The 18,528-nt window shown below is 34.9% G+C and overlaps 1 protein-coding gene across 2 annotated transcripts in view; it reads left to right on the top strand.

The window, feature by feature from the left end:
• The window catches only part of bicc1 (BicC family RNA binding protein 1), a 116,712-nt gene that overhangs the window by 94,288 nt on the left and 3,896 nt on the right, over window positions 1-18,528 (top strand). Inside the window, exons 11-20 of one of the 2 annotated variants that reach the window (XM_077206018.1) lie at window positions 134-292; window positions 3,119-3,300; window positions 3,481-3,622; window positions 5,479-5,632; window positions 5,713-5,869; window positions 7,119-7,158; window positions 8,554-8,708; window positions 8,914-9,067; window positions 10,755-10,906; window positions 15,014-15,113. In XM_077206018.1, coding sequence (XP_077062133.1) covers window positions 134-292; window positions 3,119-3,300; window positions 3,481-3,622; window positions 5,479-5,632; window positions 5,713-5,869; window positions 7,119-7,158; window positions 8,554-8,708; window positions 8,914-9,067; window positions 10,755-10,906; window positions 15,014-15,113 — 1,395 coding nt within the window. The remainder of the gene's footprint in view (window positions 1-133; window positions 293-3,118; window positions 3,301-3,480; window positions 3,623-5,478; window positions 5,633-5,712; window positions 5,870-7,118; window positions 7,159-8,553; window positions 8,709-8,913; window positions 9,068-10,754; window positions 10,907-15,013; window positions 15,114-18,528) is intronic. The other variant, XM_077206019.1, reaches the window with a different exon arrangement.

Genomic DNA, 18,528 nt, shown 5'->3' with positions numbered 1-18,528 from the left:
GTTGTTGAAATTGACACTGTATAAGCCGATGAGTTTGCAGGAGGTGTACAACTTGCAAAGTAAGTGTCTTTATTTGGGTTAAGTATGTCTAATGTTGACAGTGTGTGTATGGTTTATTGTCTCTGACCTGCAGGTCTTCTTGGACCTACAACGGCCTCCATGACAGGACACTCCACCAACTCCCTTCTCAACGCTCTCAACAGCTCCATCAGCCCATTGCAGACACCCTCCTCTGGAACGCCCAGCCCCACTCTCTGGTCCAACTCACTGGCCAGTCCCGCCAGCACAGCAGGTAAAAGGACGACTGACAGAATTTCTCCTCAAACAATCACACTCAATATGCATTCATCGTTTTCACACTTCATTTCTCTTGAAATAAATCAAATTTTGCATACAAATTGTACTTGAACTTGAAAATGTATTAAAATCTGTTTTTGGTCCATTTTACATTCTAATTGTTTTTTTTTAAGAACCCAGTAGGGCTGCACAATATATAGAAATTATCGAAATATCGCAAATGTATATATCGCGATATGCATATCGCAACAGCTTGCAATAACTGGGGTCATGCACAAAAGACAGAGAATATCACTGATATTGTGTTGTGCCAGTGTTGTGCAAGTTACTTCCAAACTGTAATACATTATATATTACTTGTTACTGGTATTTAAAAGTAATTCATTACCTTACAATATTACTGTCTCAGAATTGTAATGCGTTACATTACTCCTGTATTACTTTTGAGTTACTTTCACCAAAATAACTATACAGAAGTAGAACTTAACATTCTAAAATGATTAGGGCTGTAATATGCGATATGAAACCGAAATCGAGACACTCAGATCCACGAACCTGCAGAATGGCGACACACCCCTTCCAACTCCCAGCGTTATCCATACCGTCCAGATCCAATGCTACCACATCTTTAAATTACTATTAGCCTAGTATTATTTGAAGATAACTTAACATTATAAAATATGTAGACCTACACCACAAAGCTAGTTGAGGATAAATTATTTAAAATTTGGGAATTCCAGCGTTATGGACATGACATTTGCAGACTTGCAGTCAAAACTTAAATATAAATTCTCAGAAAATGCATTAATACCAAAATATTGAAACGTCTGTTTATCCATAGGCTCCTCCCAGAAAGGAGTCCAGACATTAGAAAAATATCAGTCTACACATGCGTTTTATATTTAATATTAGGGAAATCGACAGTCATGTGTGACAAAAAAAAAATCTTTAACTTTTAGGAGGCAACGATTTTTTTTGTTTGTAATTCTGTAAATTACACTGCGCAAATCTAATGAAGAAGGGTTGGCTCTCCACAGAACATAAAATATTCATTTTAATTTATTTTTCGTGTTCGCATTTATGAGGAAAAAATGTTAGAGACGTGACAGTTCTCCGTTACGGACGCGACCGCTCTGAAGCGGCACTAAAAGACTGCTTTAAAACTTTCACAGACACCTTACACAGAAGACACGAAGCCTTTCTTTAAAGTGAATTTCGTTTTGTATTAATTGTACGGACCTGAAAAATATATCTATATTGAAATGTCTACTTGTAAACAGAACAATTCAAAACGAAAGAAAACAGACTGCTCTCTGCTTATGAAATGAAATGTGCATTTCTCTCTGGTGCATTCACTACTGCGAAGATCGCGAGTCAGCATAGTCAACTTCATCTTGACTTTATTAATAAACAATCAACATGTCTCCTTGCTATATTTGACATATGCATAATCATTGCTTTTGCCGGTTCTTTGTGACAGCTTTTAGGTGCTTTATCGGCAGCGCCGCCGCCCTTACATGAACGCGTCACCACCTCACCAAAAACATGATTGCGTGATGAAAACATGAAAAATACCATATAAACATAGCCTAACTGTTTAGAAAGAAAACACAGAACGAATAGCCTAATGCGCATACGTCCATGTCGCGAATGTAGTCTTCTTCATGCCATCTTCACCATTAGCCGCTTTTCCTCTGGCGAGCGTGAGCACAGAGGCCGAAATCATACCTCACGGCACTCCTGTAAAAAATAAATCGCTATACAAATATATCAGACGCTGCCATTCAGTCTTTAATTACAGACTTGGACACCACACGCGGCTATTGACTGACCACGAACAGGTAATTTAGCCTACTTGCATCTTTCATTTGTTAATGTCTGGCGGTCTTGCTGTTTTTTTTTTTTTTTTTACAATTAAAACTAAAAGTCTGTTGTAACGCAAGCCTTACCGAACATGTACCGAGTAAAATATTACTGAAAATTGATTAGTAATGCCTTACACTACTGCGTTACAGCAAAACGTAATATGTTACTGTAATGCATTACTTTTGTAACGCGTTACTCCCAACACTGCTGACTGCTCTTGGCTGAATAAGTTTTGTAGCTTTAATAAGAATCAGTATATATTTCATTCATACAGTGAAAACTAAGCAGTGCTTTATTTTTACATTTGATTATTCAGTTTCTGTTGTTTAATAAACCTAATGTACGCCTTCCTGAAACCTTAAACCCCGTGGTTTACACTGATGTTAAAATAACACTTCTTATGCTACAGTAAAACACTGCTGTTCACTTTCAGAAGCTGTAGGGATGTTTTCTTGTCAAAAAAGAATGTGAAACACGTATGTAGGTTATATAATTTTAAATATATTTTAAAGATAATTTAAGTTTATTTTAAACACTTTAAGCATTATTGTATCGCATATCAAATATTGCATTATTTAATGAGTTATCGCATATCCCACTCTTCTTCAATATCGTACAGCCCTAGAACCCACTCCATTTGTTTATTTTAGTATAATTTTATTTTACAATAGTAATATTTATCTTTTTGGTCCACTTGTGATAGGGTCTCAGTTCACTTTACAATCACATTGTTTCTTAGAACCAAGTTCAATAGTTTAATATTGTATTTTTTTATTTTATTTTATTGTTATAATAAATATTGGAATTTTATTATACAATAGTGATATTTCTTAAGAGTCTCAGTCCACTTTACAATCACATTGTTGTCGTTTAAGAACCAAATCCGTTATTTTATTTTATATAAATTTTTTTATATTAAGTGAAAATTCAAACTGGCTCATTTTTTTTTCTTTAGGATTCTCATCGCCCTTGATGATCCACCCAGCCACCCAGGCCACTCTAACAAGCATCTTGCTGTCAGGAGTACCAGGCTACACCCACAACACTCCATCCCCTCCGCCAGGTCTCGCCCCTATCGACGCCCAAGTCAACGGAGTATCAGACTGCAGTAAAGCTGTGTCCTCCCTCAGTAGCAAAGTGAGCACGTCTTCTTTCACTATCATGAGATAGTGTCATATATATATATATATATATATATATATATATATATATATATATATATATATGGTTATGCAAAAAAGCTGTCTTGAATATCTCTCATAGTTTGTCATCTTGGACTTCCTCTTGACCAGAATATTGTGTGCATGTGTTGTGTAGCAGCCCAGCTCCATGTACAGCAGAATGTCTGCAGCGTCTCTCGCAGATAAAGTTCTGACCGGAGCTCATGGTGACTCCGTGCAGGAAGCCAGTCCTCACTGCCCTTCCGAACCACTGTCCAGCAAGTCCAGCCAAGACCAAGGTCTGCATTACCCACAGCTCCTCATTACAAGATGCATTTCTTTCCAATGCAAAAATCGCTTACTTGATTTGTAATTTTGTCTGTTTTTCCTTGTAAAATTATCTTGTATAGATTATTTATATAATTTTATATTTTACAATCAAACCAAAATGTATTCAGACACCTTGCTATCCTAACTTACATAAATGAACTATAGTGTCCTGCACCCACTATAAAAAAAAATATCCAAAATGATATATGGTGTCTGAATAATTTTTGGTTTGACTGTATATTATATTATTAATAATTTATTAATCTAATTTATAATTCATTTGTTAATTTTTATTAACAATTTTATATAGAATTTTTTGATTTATAGAATTATTTATATTTTATATTATTTATTTAAGCTTAATATAAGATAAAAAACCATTATCTAAACGTATCTTAAAGTATTTGTTTTGGAAAGAAATTAGTTCTTCTATTCAGCAAGGACGCATTAAATGGATCAGGGAAAGTGAAAACATTTATATTGATACTAAAGATTTCTATTTCAAATAAATGCTGTTCTTTTGATCTTTCTATTTATCAAAGAATCCTGAAAGTATCACATTTTGAAATATGTTAAAATACAAAGCATTCTTTTAAATTTTAATAATATTTCAAAATATTAGAGTTTTTACTGTATTTTTGATCAAATAAATGTAGCCGTGGTGAGCATAAGATAATTATTTCGATCCCAAACAGTATTGTGTGTGTGTGTGTGTGTGTGTGTGTGTGTGTGTGTGTGTGTGTGTGTGTGTGTGTGTGTGTGTGTGTGTGTGTGTGTGTGTGTGTGTGTGTGTGTGTGTGTGTGTGTGGCCTGGTAAACCCGACATTATGGGGACAAAATGTCATTATAAATCATACTAAGTAAGTTTTTTGAAAATGTAAAAATGCAGAAAGTTTTCTGTGATGGGTAGGTTTAGGGGTAGGGTTAGTGTAAGGGAATAGAATATACAGTTTGTACAGTATAAAAATCATTATGTCTATGGAAAGTCCCCATAAAACATGGAAACACGTGTGTGTGTGTGTGTGTGTGTGTGTGTGTGTGTGTGTGTGTGTGTGTGTGTGTGTGTGTGTGTGTGTGTGTGTGTGTGTGTGTGTGTGTGTGTGTGTGTGTGTGTGTGTGTGTGTGTGTGTGTGTGTGTGTGTGTGTGTGTGTGTGTGGATACAAACACACACACACACACACACACACACACATTCATAAAGTCAATTAAGTGTGATGGCGTACTCTACAAGAGTGATTCCTGACATTTGTCAGAACTGAGTAATTTTATCTGGTAAATGCCAGCAAGCTTTATTTGTATTACAATGTATGCCATGTGAATCAACACTTCACGCATGCCACTTTCCAAGTTTAAATAAATTGAAAGATATATTATACTCACCTTTATTCATGCCTAATGCAACCAGTGACATTCACTGCTGAATCCTGTCAACCGTTTGATTAACACTTGAAAGCGAGAATTTATTGTCTTTGGTCAGTCTAATTATGGATAAATATAAACTCAGTTCCAAATGGTAATACCATTCCTTCCTGTTCTATGAACGAGGCGTTTGTGGAAATACAAGGCCAAGGTTTTCCGTGCTCCGGCATTGTTAAAGCTGTTTGAGTTGGCCCTACATTCATTTAGCCTGTGTGTTTTTGCTTTCAGATGAGGCGAAGTCAATTCAATCTCGTTATTCCTTAAAAGCAGTGATGGTAAATGGCGTGTTAGATTCTCTGATGCTGAGTGCTGCAGGAATACAATCTCAAACTACTCAGCTAAAACGTTCAATATGGGGGCTTGAGGAAAGAAAAACACCGTAGCGTCTATATGTGTGTGTTTCAGGCTCGGATACGTTCGTGGAGGTGGGCATGCCCCGAAGCCCTTCTCACTCGGGAAACAGCAATGAACTAAAGCAGATGTTGGCGTCCTGTAAGACAACGTCAGGAAAGAGACAAGCCCTGGAGCTGCTACAGGGCACCAAGAACTCCCTACTACAGTACGAACACACATCACTCAACAGTCAATCACTAGTCCAGATCATGCAACATGTTTACTCCTATTCTTTCACCTCTCTAGTTCAGAGTGTCTGTTGTCGGACTCTGACTCCAGCGCCTCTGAGAGTCCGGTGGCTGATAAACGCGCTCCGGGGAGCGAGAGAGCAGCGGAACGGGCCGCTCAGCAGAACTCGGACAGAATCCGCCTTTCTCCCCAGTCCTCCTTCTCCAGTATGCAGGTGATGCACTTAGAATCTCGTCAGGCGCTTCCCTTAGTTTAAAAAACAATTGTCCAATGAATCGAGCAGCGTGAATATCACATTTATCACAATATCACAATAACTTTCTGCGTTTCAGACTAACACCCCTCATGGATATAATAGCTACACAACTGGTCAAAAGTTTAAGTTTTCTTAATGTTTTTGAAAGTCTCTTATGCTCACCAAGGCTGTATTTATTGGATCAAAAATTCAGGAAAAAGTTTGTCAAATATGATTACAATTTAAAATAACTGGTTTATATTTAAATGTATTTTTAAAATGTATTTCATTCCTGTGATGGCAAAGCTGAATATTCCACATCATTACTTCAGTCTTTAGTGTCACATGACGCTTCAGAAATCATTCTAATATAGAGATTTGGTCCTCAGTTATTATCAGTGATTATTGGTGCTCAATTATTAATAATGGTTCTTAATATTATCAGTGTTGAAAACAGTTTTTGCTGCTTAATTTTTGTGGAAACCATGATTAAAACTTTTCAGGATTCTTTGATGAATAGAAAGTTCAAAAGAACAGCATTTATTTGAAATAGAAACCTTTTGTAACAATATAAATGCCTCTACTGTCAGTTTTGATCAATTTCATGCATTCTTGCTTAATAATAGTATACATTTATTTTGAATGGTAGTGTATCATGATTTCTACAAAAATATTAAGCATCAAAAACTGTTGTCAACATTAATAATAATAAAAAAAAAAACCTTGAACAGCAAATCCGCTTAATAGAATGATTTCTGAAGGATCATGTGACACTGGAGAAATGATGATGAAAATTCAGCTTTTCCATCACAGGATTAAATTACCTTTAAGAATATATTAAAATAGAAAAAGTTATTTTAAATTCTAATAATATTTCACAGTATTACTGTTTTTACAGTATTTCTGATTAAAAAAATGGAGCCTAAGTGAGGATGAGAGACATTAAAAAAATCAGAATTATTCTAAACTTTTGACGGGCAGTATGTGCGCCTGTATCGTGATCTCATGTCCTGCCTCTCAAGACAATGCAGTGTTTCTAAAACGACAGAAAGTCAACACTATTCTATCCGCCACAGTCTGCTAAATGGTTTTGAAAGAATGAGGCAATGTTTACCATTTGCCTTTCTCATACTATAAACCAATCTGACAGGAGAAATGAGGGACATAACTCTTAAATCCTTTCCAACAGCATAAACATTCTTTGCTTTCTCTCTGTTCACCTCTACAGGCGTTCGACTACGAGCAAAAGAAGTTATTGGCGACCAAAGGTATGTGACTGACCAATCAAAACGCAGTTAAAGCTATATACCGAACTTTAAGAGTGTCTCCCACCCATCTATATTGTTAAAAACAATTCTGCTGGTAGGTGGTTTGAGGAATTGGAAACCGGTTATGTTTAGTCTAGTGTGCCAGCAATGAACAAAGCAAGACTACAGTGTCTTCATATGCTGAATGTCTGGCAATGAGTAGTGTGTCATTAAAGTCCTGTTTCACATTCACGGTAAATAAACTGTACCTCATAAAGCTTCTCCACACCTCACGTCCTGTGTCCAGTGTTCATACTGTAAACTATGGGCCTGAGAGTGCGGAATGTACCCCGCTTTTCTTTACCTCATACTGTCAACGGTTCTTTGTTAATGATTTATGTTGGAACAGTATTGAAATGTAGCACAGTTTTATTGTAAAACTCTGGGGTTTGGCCGATTTAGCACAATGTTAGGGAATTTGACATTAAATTCTAGATCAACTAATTATAAATTCTCATCAAAAACGTCAATATGGTTTATGTTTCACCATAAAAATAAGAGAGAGAATCAAATGAACAAAAGAAATAGATTTTATTCAAATATATATATATATATATATATATATATATATATATATAATTCTTTTGTTCATTTGTTTCTCTCTCTTATTTTTATATTTATACTGTCTATATGTCACACCTAGTCCGTCTGTGCCGTCTTATTTTAACTTTCATGGACTTTTAGTTTGCATTCATTGATCCCTATTTTCCTTTGTTCTGTTCCCGACACTCGTTTGTCATCTTGGCTACTAATATGATTTGTCTTTCGGTTCAGCTGTGTTCACCTTATCATAACCAGTATAAGTTGCTGTGTTTTCAGTGTTCTTTGTCCAGTATTTTTTGTGTCTACGTGTTGTTTAGTTTGCCATTACCTTTGGATCTACCTGTGTTTGCTTTACTTCATTAAAGACTGTTGCTACTCAAACCGTGACAGTATTTAGATAGAATGAAAAATGTTTAGGATATATATATATATATACGTAGCATGAAAAAATAAGGCTGTTTTACAACTAAGATGTCATGACAATTGCATCACAATTTCTCTCCCAACATTCTACTACAGTATACAGAAAAAAAACATTTTTATTGAAGTAATATTATACAATTAAAATTAATAATTAAAAAATATTACATAATAAATATTTGTATTCAGTTAATTATATATATCATATTGTATATATTATACAATATATAATGGAATATAAAATAAATATATGTTGTAAATTGTAATGTAAATATATATTTTTCTATTTAGGACTTTAATCTGGCATAATAAAGTGTGATGCATAGGCAGTGACTTCGACTCGACATCTTACAAGTTGTTTAAATGCATCTTTCTCTGTGTTTCTCTTTTCAGCCATGTTAAAGAAGCCAGTGGTGACGGAGGTCCGTACCCCCACGAACACATGGAGCGGTCTGGGCTTCTCAAAGTCTATGCCTGCAGAAACTATTAAGGAGCTGCGCAGGGCGAACCACGTCTCTTATAAACCTACCATGTCAACTACATATGAGGTAAACTCAACAACTCCAGCAGATGGGAGAAGGATTTGCCTCCTATGAATCGGTCTATGCTGACTGTGGTTCATCCGGTGCATTCTCACTGATTTTGATTAGCTCTGGCAGTGCCTATATGCTTGTTTTTTTATTATTTTGTATCAATGCATCACTGCATGTTTTTAGTGGAATAAACATGATCTATGATATGTATTTGTATAAGGGGTCGCCTCTAGCCCTGTCCCGCTCCAACAGTAGAGAGGGGATGGCGAGTGGCAGCGACTCGGATAACTGGAGGGAAAGGAATGGGAGCGGGCTCCCGATACACAGCGAATTCCCCTCTCCCATCAGCCCAAAAAGGAAGCAGAACAAAACAGGTGTGCTCTTCAGTCAACAGGACTGTATTAATGTGACAAAATAAAAGGCATAAGTTTTAAATACTTAAGTTTGACCATTACAATTACCAAATATCAGTATGTTAGTGATATTAAAGGTAATTTAAAACATTATTAGTGATAGAATTGAGACGATACATAGGCAGCTCTGTTAGCAAACACTACACAAGAAACTCAGCTAACATGTACTTAATTTTAACATTAGCATGTTACTAAACTAACTTCCAGTCGCTGTATTACTGCAAATCACTGTCACTGCCATTGTGAAGAAGTGCATTCAAGCATACTTTTCAAAAGAGTACGTATTACGCAAATAATATTCTTTAAAAGAATAAACTTCAATGTAATGTTTTCAGACACTTAATTGCATCATATTTGTAATTAAATTAAAATAAAATGAAAACATAATTATGTCCATTAATATTGCAACTTAATATTGCTTTTTTTTGACATACTTAAGTAGAACTTAAGTACATCTTTATATATAATTTCAGTGTACTTCGTACAAGTGTACTGTTGAATAAACTGACAAGCATTTATGGTAAACTAAAGTTTAATTTAATGTAATTTCTTCTGAAACGTCTATGTATTTAAATATATGTGGCCCTGGATGACAAAACCAGTCTTATGGGTCATTTTTTTTTAATTGAGATTTATACATCACATGAAAGCTGAACAAATAAGCTTTCCATTGATGTATGGTTTGTTAGGATAGGACAATATTTGGCCGAGATACAACTATTTGAAAATCTGGAATCTGAGGGTGCAAAAAAATCGAAACATTGAGAAAATCGCCTTTAAAGTTGTCCATTTATGTTCGCGATTGTGCTGCATTCACTCACAAATATAAATGTTTTATACATTTAAGGTAGGAAATTTACAAAATATCTTCATGGAACATGATCTTTACTTAATATCCTAATGTTTTTTGGCATAAAAGAAAAATTGATAATTTTGACCCATACAATGTATTGTTGGCTATTCCCACATATACCCGTGCTACTTAAGACTGGTTTTGTGATCCAGGGTCACATATTTGTAATTACGCAAATTGCAAATTAGTACATTTAAAATGAATTTACTTTAAATGTAACAGGGCAAAAACATTGCAGTTAAAATTAAATTACAATTCAAGTATTTTACTTTAGTCAGCACATCAAAATAAGTACTTTAAATCACAACAATATATTATTAAACATAATGATTTAAAACATACTTGAAAGTAAAACTTTTTGACATTATTACGTACAAAATGCACTTATTAAAAGTGTACTTACAGTAAGTATTATATTATCTTTCTTTTCTACACTTTATTTTAACCCTATCACTGTTACGGTGTAATTATATTTAAGTACTGAGTAATATTAATTCACATGTATTTACTAGAGGGTTAGGGTTTGGTTGAGGGTTAGGTGCATGTAATTATGCATAATTTACTCTTATCACTATGGTAAAAACATGTAACATATGAAACAAGGACACTGTAAAATAAAGTGTAACCAAAAATACTTCCAAGATTTGAAGTACACTCCAAGTGCACATTAAATAAAATTTACGCATTTTCACCAAGACAAAGTATCTGTAAAGCCATAAAATACTGTTTTGGTAGGCAGCTCATTAGTTTAAGTGAACAGTTTGGTAACTATTTTTTTAATGTATTTTGGGTTAGAGCACTACCTAAGCAACTACATGGACTGCATCTCGTCAGTGACGGGAACTAACGGCTGTAATCTCAACACATCTTTCAAAGGATCTGATCTGCCTGAGCTCTTCAGCAAACTTGGCCTCGGGAAGTATACCGACGTCTTCCAACAGCAGGAGGTACAGACGGCACTGCCGATATCTTCTCTGTTAGTGTTGCTATTTGATGTGAGAGCACGTAAATGAGTTTTAGATGATTTCTTTCACCGGGAGGTTGTTTTTATGTTTTATGTCTTTCAGCGCTTAGACTATTTTATTTTTAGAAGGCTCTTTAAACTTTATTTATCAGCACGGCCTTTGGCAATATAGGCTTTCATGACGCAACGTGAAATACTGGAGTGAACAGCTAAATCAATTTTTGAATAAACACATCTGTCAGGTTTAATGCAAGTTTCACACATCATGAATCTGAACAATTTGGATATAATTTTTTCATCTCATATTTATTAGATTTCACAATATTTCATATTTTTAGGTGTTCAAGCACGAAGTGCTGAAAACCTATTGTAATTGCTATTTGAAAAAAAAATTCCCCTAAAACGCATCGTGCAGCCCAAACCGTAAGGCCTAGAGACTTGAAACTTGGCCAGATAGTAGGCCACACTTTTGGGGAGAACCTATCAGAGTATGACCCCGATTGGCCCATAGGTGGCGCTACAGCAACCAAAAGTACTAAATTGCTCATAACTCGTAGACCGTTGGTCCTAGCCTCAAGCTTTTTACACCACTGTGATCCTTGGTTTAAGCAAATATGTCAGATTTTGTCCAAAACCTGCTTTTGCGAACTAGTCCTAGGTTTTTCCTTCCGATCGGAACCAGACAAGTCTAGGACAATTCTCTGGACTCTCTAGATCAATAATTATTGAAAAAAAAGTTGAACTTTTGCATTTGGGTAGCTGTAACAGGGTCATTTAGAAAATGGGCATGTCAAAATACACTCAAAAGCCTATAAATCATAAATAAAAAATCTGAACTTCACAAAAATTGGTGACCATATGTCTCATAACATGGTGAAGAAGCATGCAAAGTTTCATGGAGATCAGACCATAGGTGGTGCTATAACTGTTAACCCTTTTATGCACAAGCTATGGATACCCCTTCTAATGCGCAACATGGGTCTAAAAAGACCCGTATTCAATTCCTATATTATTTCAGTCATGGCTGAATGTTTCTTTGCTGAATCTTTAAAATATTTGTATTTTACGATTTGTTATTCCAGGTATTGATTAAATATCTTGTTTTTGATTTCCACAAATCATTATGTTTATGTTTCCTTTCTTACTTTATAAAAAAACACAGTTTTTGTATTTCTACATCAATTTTACATACATGGGTCTAAAAAGACACGTATTCATTTCCTATGTTATTTCAGTCATGGCTGAGTGTTTCCTTGCTGAATCTTTAAAATATATGTATTTTATCATTTGTTATTCCAGGTATTGATTAAATATCTTGTTTTGATTTCCACAAATCATTATGTTTATGTTTCCTTTCTTACTTTATAAACAAACACAGTTTTTGTATTTCTACATCAATTTTACATACACGGGTCTAAAATGACCGTATTCATTTTCTATGTTATTTCAGGTGGCTTTGACAGTTACAGATTTTAAAATCAAAAAGGTGGTAAAAAAAGGACCCTAAACTCTTAACACATCGAACAATTTCAGCATAATGGCTAATTCAAGACTTTTAGGCCTATTTTTTAGAACTTTTAGGTCTATTACATTTAAATAAGCTTTAAAGGGGCATTCGGCAACTATTTCAACTTAATAAAACCGTTTAGATATCATTTGGATGGTTTAATAACCTGTTCTGGTGAGAATGGTGACTTTCCCTGCTCCCCCCAACGTTCCTAGGTGGAAAACCAACCTTGCAACATGGGGACTAACGTCCCAGTAAGTTGGAAACAGGAAGTCTTGTAAGAAGCGAGAACGAGCGAGAAACACAAACTGCTTTATGGCAATTCGACATAAACACACATGCCGCCCTCAATGTGTATGATGTATTACCCACCTCGGTATAGCTCCACACGATAAAGTTTGCCGGCTCCGATAATAACAAATGCACATGACCAGCGGTAGAAAGGGGGAGGAGGGTGCCGCAAGTGAGTTTTTTTACAACATTGTTGTGAAATATACTCCCACAGCTGTAGGGGGAGCTCGTTGAGAAAACATGCGACAACAAAAGTGAAAATCAGCGAAGAAATAGCTAGAGTTGCCGAGTTCCCTTTTAAAAACCCATCTTTTTTTAGTGTAGCTAACATTAGCTAGCTAGAATAGAATATGTCAACAGCTAGCTAGCTAATAGTATTGGATATGTTTCTCTTTCTCACAAGTAATTTCTCACTAGGATTTCATGGTTAAGGTAACCATAGCCTAATATTCAAATATTATGTCCAGTTATCTTTTACAAAATATCAAATATTTTCTGTGGTTAAAATAAAATAAGAATTGCATCAAATATTCAAAAGCAGCTGTGTTGAGTTGTGAAATGTGTGGCAGGTGAATAGTATTATGTAATACTATAGTAATAGTATTTATGCAGTAAATATGTTCCTACTTGCAAATATGTGCAAATATCAAAGGTTTCTATATGGGTCATTTTTGACCCATGTATGTAAAATTGATGTAGAAATACAAAAACTGGGTTTGTATACAAAGTAAGAAAGGAAACATAAATATAAATATTTAATGAATATCTGGAATAACAAATGATAAAATACATATATTTTAAAGATTCAGCAACGAAACACTCAGCCATGACTGAAATAACATAGGAAATGAAAACGGGTCTTCTTAGACCCATGTATGTAAAATTGATGTAGAAATACAAAAACTGTGTTTGTTTATAAAGTAAGAAAGGAAACAAACATAATGATTTGTGGAAATCAAAAACAAGATATTTAATGAATACCTGGAATAGCAAAGGATAAAATACATATATTTTAAAGATTCAGCAAAGAAAACACTCAGCCATCACTGAAATAACATAGGAAATGAATACGGGTCTTTTTAGACCCATGTTGCGCATTAGAAGGGTTGCGATACAAAACTATTTTTATTCAAAAAGTAAGAAAGTAAAAATAAAATAAGGATTTCTAATGATCAAAAACAAGTTAATTGAGGAATACCTGGAATACTGAATGATGAAATTAATTTCTTGCAAAGATATAGAAAATTAAAACTCAGTCGGGTCTATTTAGACCCATGTTGCGCATCAAAGGGTTAAAAAGCTTCAAAACCATGTATTTCCTATGGTAAATTGCCTGTATTAGCTGTGAATGATCTTTTCCATCTATGATCATATAATGTTCATATCATAAATTGATATCATAAAGAATCATTCTACAATGTCGTATATCATGGTAAATCATCCTATAACATGGTAAATCATGCTAGAATCATATTAAATCATACTAGAATGTGTTCAATTGTGGTAAACCATGCTAGAGCAGGGTAAATCATGGTGAATCATACTAGAACTTGGTATATCATGGTAAACTATGGTAAATCATGCTAGATTCATGGTAAATCATACTGGAAAATGGTAAATCATGAAAAATCACACTAAAATTTGGTATATCATGGTAAATCATGCTAAAACAAGGTCTATTCCATCTATGATGTCAGTGGTTAAATGCTTGCTACATGAAACTTAATATCTTTTGATGATTTTGAGCTTAACTGCCTTAACTGCTTGAACACCGATAAATGCTGCTTGCAGCTTTAATTAATGTTGAATATGTATTATTTATGAATGACCAGCTCCAATTTTATAATGTATGGCTTTTATTAAAAGAAATACTCAATGTAGTAGCCCAGAAATTACTTTGTTTGGTGTAGAGCCACAGCATTGTTACGGAGAAGAAACACTGTCAGTGTGACAGCTCTATGCCACTTGTGTATACTGTCTGAAACTGGCCTAAGGTTACTGTGACGCAACTTCCAGCACAGAACTGAAAGCCTTAGAAAAGCCAAAATATAGTTCTGTGATTCATACAATATGCCAAGCACAGTATTTCAAGATGCTCGAGATAACACTGTGGAGTCTAATGTTTGGTTCTGGCTTTTATCTTGTAAACAAATCATCAGAAAGTTAGAGAAAGAGTGTGGTGGTCAGTGCACGTGCACTCAGAGGCAGGTTTGATTCTGGAATATGTCTCTGACCACACAAATCTTTCTCTGAAAGTCCAAGCTAAAAAGGCAATTTCTATCTTTTTATCAGATTGACCTTCAGACATTCCTCACGCTGACTGATCAAGACCTGAAAGAGCTCGGCATCACTACATTCGGAGCCCGCAGGAAAATGCTGCTGGCCATCTCAGGTCAGGACCCTTTCAAACAAACAACTAGGGTTGTCACATTACTATTACCAGTAACCTTTAAGGATTCTCTGTACTTTTCTTGATTCCACAGAAAAAGAAAAAAAGAAGAATATATATATATATATATATATATATATATATATATATATATATATATATATATATATATATACACCTTATTAATAAAGTTTTATTTTTAAGACATTGATTTTTTATATATGATATATAATATATATTTATTATTAATTGTTTATTATTATTTACTCAAGTTAACAAATTACATTAAATGGCATGTAATTTTTAAGTATTTCTCAATTAAGCTGCTTTAAGTTTTAGGTTGATGCACAGATCTGATCTTTTTTGTTGTACATTCACTGAAGACATACTATTTACACTTAAATGGGTACTTCACAACTGGGGAAATGGCCTTTCAATAAAACTTGGCTGTATAAAGTATACAGTATACAGTATAAAGTCAAAACATTTTTAAATCTGTGACACCTGACTAGAGAAAAACTTCGCTTTTGCCAAATAGATTAGAAAACTTCAGCAACCATAATGCACTGGGCATGTCGCTGACCAAGGCCACTCCCACCAGTCTACTCTAAATCCACTTACCAGAGTCAAATAGCGCTTGATTTAGTAGGAAATACTTCTTAGCAAACTTTTAGTCATAATGGTGTCAACTTGTATTGTTCCCGGTTGCAAGAATTTAAAGAGTTAAACGTTTAGTGGGAGCGAGTTATTTTCAGTTTCCAGTGAAGGATCCAGCATGTTATACACAGCAGCTAAAGGCTGAAAAGAATTGTAAATGCAGTGAGAATGGCAAAAAAATCATAAATATGTTAAGAGCACCATGACGTAAAATCTGAAAAACCTGTGTGTTTGTAGTCAACATTTTAAATTGGATGACCACAAAAACAGTGTCCAAACGGAGAGGAAAATTTAAAAGAAACTGCAATTTTTCTCTATAATGATGTTTATAGAGTAGACCTAACATTTTCAGTGATAAACCTATCCTTACAATAACTTTTCTTTTAATAACCCTCTGTCGATCCGACCATAAAACCGTGCGAAAGTTATAATCTGTAGTTTTCACGAAAGCCCCGGTGCCATTAAAAGCTATCAAAGACTTTTGCTTACAAATAAGCAAATATTTCTTGGTCAAGGGAACACGGAGAACGAGTAAATATTGTTCATTTACATATACTACCGATATTGTAACAAAACAAAGATGGTTGAAAAATGGCGAAGTTACGCTTTGATACCAAGAAGTTCAATTAAATGTTCATGTGCACAGTGACATTACTGTAAGCACTTTTCACAGAAAACATGCACAAATGCTCATGTGATTGTTGAAAATCAATCTTGCATACTTGCATGACTGAAATAGCTTCCAGAGAGAAAACGCTTCAAAGATGGCTGCCGAGTGAAATGACTTTCCTTAAAGTTGTCATGAAATCAAATTTCACCATTCGTATTTTTATATGTAATATTGTAGTGTTTATTATAAATGATTTATCTATGCACTTCATTATTTTTTTTAAATTCATGTAACCTTATAATCTTTAATCAAATACATTACCCTTCCCTCACCCATCGAAACGACTTCTCTTCTCTTCCGGTCAAAGTCTGTTACTAGAGGGCGTGGTTATTGTGGCTCATCTTGGTTCGCGGGAGGCTCATATAAATATGGGGTGATTCCTTCCGGAAAATTTGGCTAATCGTCCTCGTTCACATGGTCGGGTTCCTCAATTAAAAATGCTTCATGGGAGGGTAACGGTGATGAATCCGGTGGAGAGAAATCCTCCACAACTGACTGTAAACTGGCGTTCAAATCTGCCTCCATCCAACGATCCAATCAATTCCCGAAGGACGAAATCAAGCCCCGCCCTGCATTTTTTCTTATTTCAGAAGCCGTTTCACTTGGATATACGTCACAATAAGGAAAAAAGGACAATCTCAACTTCCCTTTCATGACGACTTTAAAGGGACTTTGGTAATGGTAGTTAACTACATGTACTTAATATAAGGTTAAGGTTTGGTTTAGGGTTAGTTGCTTGTTAATATGCATAATTTACTGTTATTACTATAGTAAGTACATGTAACTTCTGTAAAATAAAGTTAACGAAAGTTTAATATCAAACTTGGTTCCAACCAATAGAACATTAACCATAATAACAGATGGACACAACATGCCATGCTAGATTTTCCTTTTTAATAGCTTGGAGTAATTTGGACAGCTGCAGGGTTTTGGGATTACGGTTATGATTTATTGAGGTGTCAGAGATGAAATTGGATTTGGCTTTCTACTCACATAACCGGACAGGGTTGACTGACTGCATGACAGCGAGTGGAAGTGACAAGCTTGGCCATTAGACATCTAGAACATCTGTGATATATTTCGACCACCCACTGCTAGATAACCATAATGACTTCCTGCAGTCTGGCCAGTATATTTACTAAAACAAAAACATTGTTCCTGCTTTATCAGTCCCATGGTTTGAGAATAAAACACAATGCCGGAGGTTGAGGTAGCCCTTTCTTTGTTAAAAGTGAAATTATGGCACAGATGGGATTCCAAAGTGTAGAGGTACAAGGAGGACAGGAAATGACCGCAGGCCCGTGTTTATTTCTCTGACTGACCTCAGATGCCAAAACACAATCCTATTGGGCTGATGCAAGTTTGGTCCCATTGAGAGAAATGTCCTTTGTTTGGGTCGTCTGCAGCAAAAAAAGGGAACATTGGCATTGCCAAACCCACCTATGTAAATAAATAGAAAACATAGTGCAAACACTCTCAGCTTCCGAAAACATAGTGAGCTGTCAACATAGGCATTATTTTATGGTACTATTTCTTATTTTGACCAATCTTTAAGGCACAACATGAGAATGCGACAAGCTAATTGCAAAAATAGATGTGTTTTCCTGTTCGGTGTAATTTTTTTTAATGCCGCCGACAGCCTCTGTAGCCCCATTTAGCCACTTGTTAGCAACTGCCTTTTTCAAGACATGTAAAAACTTCCAAAGGGCTATGACTGGTATATTTTATGTCGTAGAATAAAGCGTGATGAATACCTTATTTCAGGCATTTAACAACAACAACAAAAATATTCAAAAAACCCACTGACTTCAGGACAATGGAACCGGAAGTGCAATGCTATGCTAACTCGTTTCTGGGTTTTGGCCTACAAAAATAAGTCATCCCTGCAGCACACAATAGATTTGCTGTCTTGTAGATCATTCCAAAAACATATCAGTAATAATCAGGTAAATATTCTCAGAATTAAAAACTAGATTAAATTGATAAATTAATCATTTATATTTTTAACAAAAACATTTTAAATGGTTATAAAATACTTTTTATCCTGACAAAATATAAATGATTTTTTTTATTTAATAGTTGCACCACATG

The sequence above is a fragment of the Siphateles boraxobius genome, unplaced genomic scaffold (assembly GCF_051911475.1).
Source record: "Siphateles boraxobius isolate OS27281-9 unplaced genomic scaffold, OSU_SipBor_1 55, whole genome shotgun sequence".
Classification (NCBI taxonomy): Eukaryota; Metazoa; Chordata; class Actinopteri; order Cypriniformes; family Leuciscidae; genus Siphateles; species Siphateles boraxobius.
This window is presented reverse-complemented; position numbering and strand designations above follow the sequence as displayed.